Raw genomic sequence first — 13,182 nt, 5'->3', positions numbered from 1 at the left:
TAAAACCTGGCTATTTGACAAATAATGAACCCCTTCCCCAAGCGCCTTGAGACCCTCTGGGTGAGCAGTGCGCTATACAAATGCCCGAACTTGAACTTGAAATGAAGCTTAAATTGTGCACCTCTCCAATAGTTAATCAGTGCAATAAGCTTCTTTTTTTTACAGTTTCTGGAATGCTGCTTTCGCATTTCTGCATTACGAGAGAGTACCGTCCCACCCTTCCATTCAAAGCGCTTCGCAGCCTCCTCAGGGGGGTGGCATGGAGGAGGCATGAGGACACAGTCAGGAGGCATGGAGACAGTCAGGAGGCATGAGGGCACAGACAGGAGGCATGGAGACAGTCAGGAGGCATAAGGGCACAGACAGGAGGCATGGAGACAGTCAGGAGGCATGAGGGCACAGACAGGAGGCATGAGGGCACAGACAAGGGATATAGGAACACCGTCAGGAGGCATGAGTGCACAGACAGGAGGCATGGAGACAGTCAGGAGGCATGAGGACACAGTCAGGAGGCATGGAGACAGTCAGGAGGCATGAGAGCACAGACAGGAGGCATGGAGACAGTCAAGAGGCATGAGGGCACAGACAGGAGGCATGAGGGCACAGACAAGGGATATAGGAACACCGTCAGGAGGCATGAGTGCACAGACAGGAGGCATGGAGACAGTCAGGAGGCATGAGGACACAGTCAGGAGGCATGGAGACAGTCAGGAGGCATGAGAGCACAGACAGGAGGCATGGAGACAGTCAAGAGGCATGAGGGCACAGACAGGAGGCATGAGGGCACAGACAAGGGATATAGGAACACCGTCAGGAGGCATGAGTGCACAGACAGGAGGCATGGAGACAGTCAGGAGGCATGAGGACACAGTCAGGAGGCATGGAGACAGTCAGGAGGCATGAGGGCACATACAGGAGGCATGGAGACAGTCAGGAGGCATGAGGGCACAGGCAGGAGGCATGAGGGCACAGACAAGGGATATAGGAACACCGTCAGGAGGCATGAGTGCACAGACAGGAGGCATGAGGGCAAATACAGTATGCATGAGGGCACAAACAAGAGATATAGGGACACCGTCAGGAGGCATGAGGGCACAGACAGGAGGCATGAGGGCAAATACAGGAGGCATGAGGGCAAATACAGGAGGCATGGAGACACAGTCAGGAGTCATGAGGGCACAGACAGGAGGCATGAGGGCACACAGAGGAGGCATGAGGACAGAGTCAGGAGTCGTGACGGCAAAGACAGGAGGCATGAGGGCACAGACAGGAGGCATGAGGACACACAGAGGAGGCATGGAGACAGTCAGGAGGCATGAGGGCACAGACAGGAGGTATGTGGGCTCAGAGAGAAGGCATGAGGACACAGTCAGGAGTCGTGAGGACAAAGACAGGAGGCATTGGTACACAGTTAGTAGTCATGAGGGCACAGACAAGAGGCATGAGGACACAGACAGGATTTATGAGGGCACATACAGGAGGCATGAGGACACAGGCATGGGCACACAGTCTGGAGGCATGAGGGCAAAGACAGGAAGCATGAGGACATAGTCAGGTGGCATGAGGACATATTCACAAGGCAAGAGGACACAGTCAGGAGGCAGGCGGCATGAGGACAAAGGCAGGAGATATGAGGATATTGTCAGGAGGCATGAGGGCACAGAAAAGAGAGGAGGACACACAGACAGTAGGCAGGAACACACAGACAGGAAGCAAGGATACATGGGAAGTAGACTAGAACACACAGATATTGCATGAGGGTGTCCCTCCAATCAGACATGTCAATTTATTTTTTTTCTTATATAGCGCAGGATTCGATCCCCATTGGGATATCTCCGCGCTTGCGCCTGGATGCAAATGCTAGACTGATTGTAGAGATGTAAAGCTACCAGTGAACTTCGCGGCGGGATGCCTGGCTTTCACCTTGTGGATACCCTGCCGGGGTTATCTCACAGGGGAATACCAGGACGGGTTCCCTAAGCAAGCGCATAGATGCCTGCGATGTGGGTGGTTTGCGCTATATAAATACATGTACATTTACATTTACATTTAACTAAGAGGTCGAATAAAGATAGGTTTTAAGGCCCTTCCTAAAGGATTGAAAATGTAAGTTAGTTTTTAAGGCAAGTGGAAGTGAATTCCAGAGAATGGGGCCTTTGTAGGAGAGGGCACGTCCTCCCTGTCTCACTCTCTTAATCCTGGGGACCTGAAGCAGTTGCTGATTGCTTGAGCGGAGAGAGCGTCCGGGACTATAAGGGATGAACTTGTCTGTTAAGTATTTGGGGCCTATGCGAAAGAGGCATTTGTGGATGGTGCAACAGATTTTATATTTAACCCGCTGCCGAACCGGCAGCCAATGAAGGCTGTCCAGAAGCGGGCGGTAAGAGGTTCTGGGCTGGGCATTGAGTACCAGTCTTGATGCGGTGTTCTGGACCACTTGCAGACGATTAAGTTGTTCCTCATTGGACGAGATAAGCAGGCCATTGCAGTAGTCCAATCTACTGATCACCAACGTCTGGACCAAAGTCTTACGATGATGGTCAGGCAAGAGTGGAAAAACACGACGCAGGAGTCCGATGGTGTGGAAACATAGACCAGCAACTTGATTAACATGCTCTTTGAGCACCAGTGCCTGATCCAAACGCACTCCAAGATTTTTAACGGTAAGTTTTGGACTTGGCACTGGCCCGAGATCTAGAGGCCACCATTCTGGGGACCACAGAAGCGGGGCCTCTCCGAATAACATCACCTCTGTTTTGCCTACATTGCATTGAAGGCAGTTTGCAGCCATCCAGTTAGAAACCGCCCTCATACCATCCGCAAAAGATTTCCTTATTGCTGGAGTAAGGGACTGGAAAGGAAACACGAGCTGGGTGTCATCAGCGTAGGACACCGGGGTGAACCCATATTCTCTCACAATGTCAGCAAGGGGTGCCACATACACATTAAATAGTGTAGGGCTTAGACATGAGCCTTGTGGCACTTCCTTGGTGAGCTCCCTAGAGATGGATTGAAGGGAGCCCAATCTGACACCTTGTGAGCGGCCTGTGAGAAAGCTCTCTACCCAGGACAGCGCCACACCCCCTATGCCCACCTCCCGCAGGCGGCCGAGAAGAATCTCATGTGACACTGTGTCAAAGGCCGCGGACAAATCTAACAATACCAGAATCATTGAGCCCCCTCCATCTAGTGTCATCCTGATCGTATCGGTCACTGAGAGGAGGGCAGATTCTGTGCTGTGATTGGGTCTGAATCGCGATTGCGACGGGTCCAGACCGCCCGCTGTCTCGATGTAATTTGACAAACAGGTGTTCACATGCTTCTCGGCCATCTTGCTAAAGTATGGCAAAAGGGAGATGGGTCGGAGGTTGGAAAGATCCGTCCATGGGTGTGACGTGTTCTTACGAATAGGGTTCACCACCGCTCTCTTCCATTCCATAGGTACCTGCCCTTCCTTGAGTGAAAGATTTAATACAGATGTGACCACAGGTCCAATGAAAGTACTCAAGGGGGCAATCAATTTGGCAGGTAGAAGATCATCCGGGGACCCAGATTTTATGTGACTGATAAGATTGAAGAAGTCAGTATCATTAATGGGTGGAAAGATGGTAAAAGAATGGTTCCCAAGTGTGGATGATTTAGGTGGGCTAGGAGAGCTGTTCATATTACTGGAGGCTATCATGATTTTATCATAGTTCGTATTGATTTTTTTTTAAAAAAACAGGGAGATGTCATCACAAAGAGGCTGTGAGAAGTCATCTGAACTTTCGCAGGCCATCGGTTTTACGAAGGTCTGTAGTATTTTATAAAGCTCTTTAGTGGAGTTGCCTGCTTCATCGAGTTGCTGGATAAGACTGTTCTTCCTAGCCAGCCTTATATTTTTATAATAATTTGATTGAGCCTCTTTATATGCCCTTTTATTCTCCTCTGTTTGGGTTTTCCTCCACTTCTTCTCTATTTTTCTACAACCCTGTTTCTCAACTCTAAGTGCTTCGGTATACCATATTTCTTGCTTAGAGGTGGGATGTTGTTTATGCAGTTTTAGCGGTGCAAGAGTGTCTACTGCCATTGTGAGGGAATCAATAAGTTTGGAGAGGGCCGAATCCACGTTATCTGTCTCAGTGAAGATTGGTTTCTTCCATACTATCTCTAGCTCTTCTACCATTGTCGTCTCCAGATGGGTGGAAGCGGTGGCTTAAGGGAGGGTTTAGAGACACCCAATAAGGAAAATTCCACTAGATAGTGGTCAGACCAGCTTATCTGGGTTGCAGGATAGCATCGTATGTCAGGGCAGTTAGAGAAGATTATATCCAGTGTGTGGCCTCCTTTGTGTGTAGGGCCCTTGTTATACATTTCAAGGCCTATGGTGGAGAGATCTGCTAAAAAAGTTGAGGTCTCTGGGTGTGAGGGAATATCGACATGAACATTAAAATCACCCAGGAGGATAACGTTTTCTTTAGCTTTAAAATGAGGTGCTAGTGCTTCCACCAGGGATAGGGTGAAACCCAATAGGGGTCCAGGTGGGCGATACACTAGGGCACCTTTCCAAAAGGTTTTAGCATCAGAGCTTATTTTAAAAATCATTGTTTCCATAGATAAACAAAGGAATTGCTCCAGTATAACAACCTTCAACTCTTCCTTGTGTAGGATGGCTAATCCTACACAATGTGGAGAAGTGTGGCTCACGGTGTAGAGCAGGCAGACCCGGAAGCTGAGGTCAGACCCGGGACCAGGGTTCAATTCCCGACGCGGCAGGGTCTTGAGCTCAAATGTCCACGGACTCGATAATTCTCGCTTCGGTGCCTGACCTAATCCTGGGTTCACACTCTGCAACTCTGGGCATTAAGCTTGCTTAATCTCCACAACGGCCCCCCCGCGGCGGGATGCCTGGCTTTCACCTTGGGGATGCCCTGTAGGGGCTATCTCACAGGGAAAAGGCAGGACGGGTTCCCAAGGCAAGCGCCGGGAAACCTCCGGGTAGCTGTGCGCTCAATAAATGCAATAATAATAATAATAATAATAATAATCCACCCCCAGTTTTATTGGGCCGATCAAAATGTAAAAACTTGTAGCCTAAAGGAACCCCCAGTGTTATAGCGGAAACTGTATGGGGTTTCATCAAGGACTCGGTTAGGAAGCATATATCAGGCTGTAGAGAAAACACAAGGTCCCATAGTTCTAAATGATGTTTGGACAGAGAACGCACATTCAATAAAAAGCTCTTCAGGCCGCATTCTGGCAGAGGTTTTGATGGTTTAACCCCAGCAGTTGGTACAGTGTAGAATGCCTGAAACTGGCAATGTATGCAAGAAAACGGACCCTCTGGATACGGCCAAGAGTTTCTATTACATCCTTTAAGAGGGGCAGGACATAGGTGATGTAGTGCATTGCTGGAGTACCTTATTCTAGGCGCCCTTGTGACTATAGAGGATCCACGAGGAGCAGAGCCCATGGCACCTGGCCCCGTCCTGGCGCGGACGGGCGCAGACGGGCTACTCTTTGGCTCCTCTTAGGCGATCTCTTAGGTGATCCACTGCGCGCGACCGCTGCGCGCTTGGAGTGGGAGGAGGGCTTTATGCCCCTCGCACTAGTGAAAGCCAGAGCGCTAACCACTCGCAGACCGGAAGTGTGTCTGGCTCTTGCCTGTCCGCCCTCCGCTCAACGGTGCTAATCACTGAGTCGGAACGAGGCGTGCAGGCTGATGATTGAGCCCAGACTCCTTGGGAGTATCAGTGCAGATAGGTGAGTAAAATGACACTATTGAAAAAATAATAGCGTTTTTAAAATATGTCCGTTTTAAAATTGGCACGATAGTTCTATCAGTTCATGCAGTCATGCAGTCTTTTGCACAGCAATTGTCATTGACACTGCATGGAGCTCCGCAGTGAAAAGGATTGGATTACATCTATGATTACAATACCTTCATCTACTTCATCCCAATTATTTTCAGGGAGAAAAATGAAAGCACTCCCGAGGCAGGGCGTGCATCTCCCCTGCCCACCAAAGAAGTAGCATAATGGGGAGCCACAGCCACTGGCCAATAGGTTAAGGGAGCCGTAGGTTGAAAGAGTTTGGGAATCACTGAGCTAGGCCCTTCTGGGCATGTGCGAAGTGGAAGATGCTGAATATAGTTTGTCTCTAGGCAGATTTCAAGAGCAGTTAACACTGAGGGAGGACAGAGCACATGGCGGGCACATGGCAAACAAAATGGCTGCCAGAAATACAAAATGGCTGTCACAAAGCGGATAAGATAACTTCTAAATACAGGATGGCTTCAGCTAAATGCTAACCCATTGCTGTCAATTTACGACACTATGATGAAGCATTACTGGGTGTTAGCTTGATGATGATAGACCTGATGAAGAAGCATTATTGCCTGTTGGCTTGATGATGATTGACCCGATGAAGAGGCATTATTGGATGTTGGCTTGATGATTATAAGCTTGATGATGAAGTATTATTGGGCATTGCCTTGATGTGCCTGATGTTGAAGCATTATTTGGTGGTGACTTAATGATGCTAGACCTATGATGAAGCATTTTTGGGTGTTGCATTCATGATGATCTACCTGATGATGACGCTTTATTGGGTGTTGACTTCATGATGACAGACCTATGATGAAGCATTACTGGGTGTTAGCTTGATGATGATGAACCTGATAATGAAGCATTATTGGGTTTTGGCTTGATGATGATAGGCTTGATGATGAGGCATTATTGGGCACTGCCTTGATGTTGATCGACCTGATGAGGAAGCATTATTGAGTGTTGACTTAATGATGATAGATCTATGATGAAGCATTACTGGGTGTAAGCTTGATGATGATAAACCTGATAATGAAGCATTATTGGGTGTTAGCTTGATGGTGATCGACCTGACGTTGAAGCATTATTGGGCGTTGCCTTCATGAAGAAAGGCCTGATGATGAAACTTTATTGGGTGTTGGCTTGCTGACAAAAGACTTTATAATAAAGCAATGTTGCTTGCTGGTTTGATGACATTAGACCTGATATGGAAGCATTGATGATACCCTCATCATCTCAGCCATCCAACAAGCCCACACCAGCCTCCAAGGTAAGGTCAAGCTTTCAGACAACACAAGCTTGAAAAAACACGGACGCCCTCCTCACCCTCACTGAAATACTTCATATACTGCAGTACATCAACAAGTCAACGCACTCCAAAGGCCACAAGCTCGACCTCATCTTCTTAACATCACCAGCACTCCAGTTCAAATACCCATTCACCTGGAATAGACTGGTGATCTCGCCACCACTATCTCTTTCCTCAGTTTCCAACTAAAAAGACTGGGTCAACCTAAAAGAGAAGACCAAACCGTCAGATCATTAAAATAATTATCCAAAGCTTGAAACTCATCTGTCTCCCTGCCAGCTTCAAGTCTGATATCACGGCATTCAACACTTCTTTAGAAAACCATGCATACACCCAAGCTCCAACAATAACACACAAGTGCTAGGCCATACCTTGAGCAACTTGCCACTCCAAAGACCTTGCCAAGTAGAAACACTCTATCTGCAGACAGGAATGCAAATCGAAGAAGAACAGCATACCTTCTACTGAAGACCCCTCCCCCCCCCCCACTGCAACATCCAGACAACTCATCACATCAGCCAAAGCAACATACAGCACCAACACCAACAACAAAGCTGCCAACAGAAGCAGAACATTCTTCAAAGCAACCAAGCACTGCATCAAACCGCCTGACCCTCCTATCCCACACCCCACTGTCAAGTGCGATGCCATCAACCTCTTCTTCAGTGGAAAAACACATGAGGTTCAATAGTACATCAACAACACCAAGCCTGCTGCTCCTCGTAGACCCACTCCTTTTGATACAATCCAGCAATGGCCATCCTTCAAAGTCCCATCTCATGCAGATCTTGTCATCATCCTCAAATCCCTCGAAGCCACCTCCCACGAAGCTGATGTCTTACACTCGTCCTTCATCAAGGCTCCCTCTAGGGAAGCTCTCTCAACTCTTCTCACTATTGTCAACATGTTCCAGGATCAAGGTATCTTCCCAGAGACTCTAAATACAGGCCAGATCCTCCCACCCCTGAATAAAGTTACATTCACCTCTGATTACCTTGTCTCCTACTAGCTCATCTCTCACCTACTCTACATCGTAAAGTAAATGAAAAGTTAGTCTACTGTGAACTATACAATCACATCAGCACCAACCATCTCCTACATGACTACCAATCAGGCTTCAGTTCGTGCTACGGCATGGAGACTGCTACCTTACTCAACACAGACATTGTCCTTCTGACCACAGACTAAGATGACCCCGGGCTCCTTACATTGGTGAACTTCTCAGCTGCTTTTGGCACTGTTGGCCTTCCCACTCTTTTTCATTCTCTAAAATCATGAATGAGATTCACCGACAACGTCCTTTACTGGTTCTCCTCCTACCTTTCCAGCTGACTCCAGTTTGTTCGCATGGACACCTCGTGGTGCCAGACGATCTCTATTACTTTCGGAGTCCCCCAGGGCCCAATTCCGTCTACTGGCATCTTCAGCCTCTACATGAAGCCACATGATGCTCTACTCACAGAAAACAGCATCAGGATTCCCCCAGCATACTGATAATGACGAGCTCTACTTGAAGGCCTCCTTTGATCTACGCATTCAACGCCTCGGACGCCTCCTGCACCTCATCCAGACCTGGATGTCCAGAGCCTCCCAGAAGCTCCACCCAACCAAGACAGAATTACTGTTATTTTCCAAGAACAAAAAACAAGAAACAAACCTGGGACAATGACATGAACCTTGCAGCTTTGAACTCCAACTTTCACTGAAAGCCAAATCACTTGGATTCACCCTGGACACCACCCTCGCCCTCAAGGAACATTGCCAAGAAAACAAAGAAGGCCTGGAACCAACTCTCTCTAAGGAACGTGGCCCACATGCATCAAGGTATTTAGGAGTCGCAAACGGTGCGAATCGGTAAATTCGGCTGTTTGCGATTCCTAAACATCTTTTTTGGACGCATCAAACATTTTTGGGAAAATCGCAATTTTTAGCGAATTCCAAAAATGCGATTGCTTCTAAGGAATCGCAAATTTGAGATTCCTTAAAAGCAATTGCATTTTAAATTGCGAATTCGCAATTAGGGGGTGCAAATTACCACGAGGGTGCAAATTACCACGAGGTTGAACCTCGTGGTAATTTGCGAAAAAGTTTAAAAATGCTCAAAATTGCATTTTAAACACTGTAATATTACAGACACACATGTCCTTAGGGCATGTGTGTGTGAAACATGCACTTAAAAATGCATTTCAGGGGTGCAGGGGGGGGTCATTTGGACCCCCCCTGCACCCATTTAATGCATTAACATTTTGCGAATCGCACATAGAAATTCGCAAAATGTCAATGCCTTCCCATTGATTCCTATGGGCCTTTTGGCCCATAGGAATCAATGGGAATTGCGAAATCGCAATTTAGAATTCGCATAATCCTTGCGATTCGGTAAAAATTGCGATTTTCACCGAATCGCAAAAATTATGCGAATAAATTAATGCATCCCATTTTGTGATTCCTTGTTTGCGATTCCCCATTTTTCGCAAATAAGGAATCGCAAAATGTCCCGTTGATGCATGTTGCCCAAAGTGAAACCGATCCTGCCTGGAAGCAACTTCAGAACTGCTGTCTAAGCTCTCTTACCTGTTGGTAGTGTCCTGTTCCATGGCCTCCCCGACTCCACATCGGCAACCCTTAAGGGAATCCTACACGCTGCAGCATTCCTCATCCTCACTTCTTGCATTCTGCGAGAAACTGATTACCTGGCTTTTCTAATAGTCTCACTAAGCCCTAGGTAGGGCTAGACTCCCACCTTCATAGCGCCAGTATCCACCAACCCCCCCCCTCCCTGGGTGATGGAGCTCTCTACAAATCTGCATGACATTATAAACCTTGTTCAACACTAAACCCAGCTTTGTAGCTCTAGGAGTCGTTTATGTTCCAAGACTAAACATATTTTTCTCATTTGCTAAATTTCGGTTCAATAGGCAGTAAGATACAGGCCCCTGTATCCAAGCTATTAAACTTTAATCTCCTCAACCTTCTAATCAAAACCTGAAGCAAATCATTTGGACTTCAGAAAGAGGGTTAAAGCCTGGGGCTCCTTAATGAATAATTACCAACATCTGTATATTCTCACCCATCCCCAGTGAGAACCGTGAATAGCAGCAATATGTCATGGCCGTACTTTGTGCACATATAAATGATATTAGTATGTAGATCGATGGATCCTGACCTCATTATAGTGAGAGATTCAAATGTTGATCTGTCTACAGTATGACAGAAAAATCACTTCATAAGTCCAAGGTCCTGTGGTATATTTTTGTTGTCTTTATTGTGTGTACACGCTTCCAACCAAGTACATGATCATCAGCCGACACGTGTTTCGTCCCCAATGGGACTTTTTCAAGGCGTGTGATTACAAACTGTATTTCTTATTCCTTTATCAATAACACATGTAGTAAGACATAGGTGCCGGAGTCCGAGGTTCTTGTAGGTGATCTCTCCTATGACCCACATTTCATTTTGCGAAGCCCGGGACAGGGCTCATCAGGGCTTTCTGCACCGGTGTCACCCATGACTGAATCGCGACACCACTTAACCGTGGGCTTGAAAAATATTGAAGACAAAGAGATGAGGGCGCCTACATTCGTTATTATGAAGAATCTAACAGTTGAACAGGCCCGGGAGAGATCACCTATAAGAAACGCATACTCCAGCACCTATAGCGTCTTACTTCATGTATTATCGGTAAAGGAATAAGGAATACAGTCATGCCAGAAGTATTGAGTCTTGTACGGTGATCTAATCATGATACTAGTTGTGGATACTGACCAGGTGAGATCTCCCTTGGCTGCTGACCTGGTAGCCCTTGTCAGTGGCTAGTTGTTTAGAAAGAACTCACTTCCTTTGCAGCATGTGCCAGGCAGGGGCTCACTGTACCAACGCGTCTGTGATTTGTTGTCCAATGGCTACTGTTCCAATGCTCCAATATTTAACTGCCCCTCTCACATCCTCTGCCATGGGACAGTAACAGATGATGAGGGAACCTGTAAGTCTTCTGCCACTGGCATACTCATTTCTTTCTCTGATCTTACCCATCCAGGAGATTCAAGGATGTGTCACCTTCTGTTCCCAGCTACTGTCTCAACTTGATACCAGTCTGAAGACAGCTTTCTCTCTCCCTCTCTTCCCCTCTGCAGTCTGTGGTGCCGACTACATGGAGCCCGAGCCTTCCAAGAGTGGGGTCCCTCTCCAGGGCTTCCAGAACAATGTCCCCCACTATGCTGAGGCCGACATCATCAACCTGCAAGGGGTCACCGGAAACAACACCTACGCGGTTCCGGCCATCACTGTGGACGCCCTGGCGGGGAAGGATATCGCGGTGGGCGAGTTCCCGCGCGCCCGGCTCGTCTTTAAGGAAAAGCTGGGCGAGGGCCAGTTTGGAGAGGTAAGAGAGTCAGCCCGACAGGGGTTCTCGCTTGTGTCAGCACTAGAGGGGTTCTCAATTGTGTCAGCCCTACAGGGGTTCTAGCTTGTGTGAGCCCTAGAGGGGTTCTCGCTTGTGTCAGCCCTACAGGGGTTCTAGCTGGTAACACCCCTACAGGGGTCTCGCTGGTGTCACTGCTACAGGGGTTCTCGCTTGTGTCAGTCCTACAGGGGTTCTCGCTTGTGTCACCACTACAGGGGTTCTCGCTTGTGTCAGCCCTACAGGGGTTTTTCCTTGTGTCAGTCCTACAGGGGTTCTCGCTTGTGTCACCACTACAGGGGTTCTTGCTTGTGTCAGCCCTACAGGGGTTCTTGCTTGTATCACCACTAAAGGGGTTCTCGCTTGTGTCAACCCCACAGGGGTTCTTGCTTGTATCACCACTATAGGGGTTCTAGCTAGTGTCAGCCTTACAGGGGTTCTCGCATGTATCACCACTATAGGGGTTCTAGCTTGTGTCAGCCCTACAGGGGTTCTCGCTTGTGTCAGCCCTACAGGGGTTCATGGTTGTGTCAGCCCTGCAGGGGTTCTCACTTGTGTCAGCCCTACAGGGGTTCATGCTTGTGTCAGCCCTACAGGGGTTCTCGCTTGGGTCAGCCCTACATGGGTTCTCACTTGTATCACCACTACAGGGGTTCTAGCTTGTTTCACTGCTGCTGGCGTTCTTGCTTGTGTCTGCCCTACAGGGATTCTCGCTTGTGTCAGCCCCACAGGGGTTGTCACTTGTGTCATCCCCACAGGGGTTGTCGCTTGTGTCACCCCTACAGGGGTTCGCGCTTGTGTCACCTCCACTGGGGTTCTCGCTTGTGCACTGTATCTTTTAGGTTTCGACTGAGGGAAAGTGTCAAGTTGGAAACCCTGTGAAGAACGAGAACAAGGCGTGTGCCAACACCCTTCCTCCTAACTCATACTGTGTATTGTACACAGCCGAGCCCAGCTCTCGTCTAATGAGAACGGCCCGCTTCTGTTGCTCTAGGTTTCTTTTTCACTCTCTCTACATTCATTGCCTCATTTACAACAGGCAATCATTCATGGGACTAACCGGGCACTTACTGCAGGGGTCGCTGCTTTCCACTGTCCTGCAGCAGCGACCCTGTGATTTTAGTTTAGCCTTTCTATTGGGAAAAGTGGTGCTGCTCAGATGTGGCCTTACCATTTCAGTTACATCTTGACTGCCCCATGCACCCCTGGCTTCTCTCCTCTTTGTAACCTGCGTGTCTGAGTCACATGTGTTTCTTGCACCCCTGGTTTCTCTTTATCATACATCTTTCTGTGCATCCCATGTTTCTGTGCACCCCATGTTTCTGTGCTTCTTTGTTTCTGTACTATGTGTGGTTCTTCTCATGTCTTCTTTCTATGCACCAATGGTTTCTGTGAACTCCTATTTCTCTCCACCCTTCATCCCTCACTTCTTTGCTCCTCTTGTTTCTCCCCACCACTCGCCTCTGTGAATCCCATTTCATTATCCTCGCTCCTCATGTTTTGTGCACCCCTGTTTCTGTGCATCCCATGTTTTTGTGCTCCCTGTGTTTCTGTGCATCTCATGATTGTGCGCTCCCTGTGTTTCTATGCATCCCATGTTTCTGTGCACCCTGTGTTTCTGTGCATCTTATGTTTTTGTGATCCCTGTGCTTCTGTGCATCCCATGTTTTTGT

The 13,182-nt window shown here is 48.0% G+C and overlaps 1 protein-coding gene across 1 annotated transcript in view; it reads left to right on the top strand.

Moving 5' to 3' along the window:
• DDR1 (discoidin domain receptor tyrosine kinase 1) overlaps window positions 1-13,182 on the top strand; it is a 286,593-nt gene that overhangs the window by 234,972 nt on the left and 38,439 nt on the right. Inside the window, exon 13 of the mRNA XM_086920718.1 lies at window positions 11,244-11,491. Within this exon, the coding sequence (XP_086776844.1) occupies window positions 11,244-11,491 (248 nt within the window). The remainder of the gene's footprint in view (window positions 1-11,243; window positions 11,492-13,182) is intronic.

The sequence above is a fragment of the Lissotriton vulgaris genome, chromosome 5, assembly GCF_964263255.1.
Source record: "Lissotriton vulgaris chromosome 5, aLisVul1.2, whole genome shotgun sequence".
Lineage (NCBI taxonomy): Eukaryota > Metazoa > Chordata > Amphibia > Caudata > Salamandridae > Lissotriton > Lissotriton vulgaris.
This window is presented reverse-complemented; position numbering and strand designations above follow the sequence as displayed.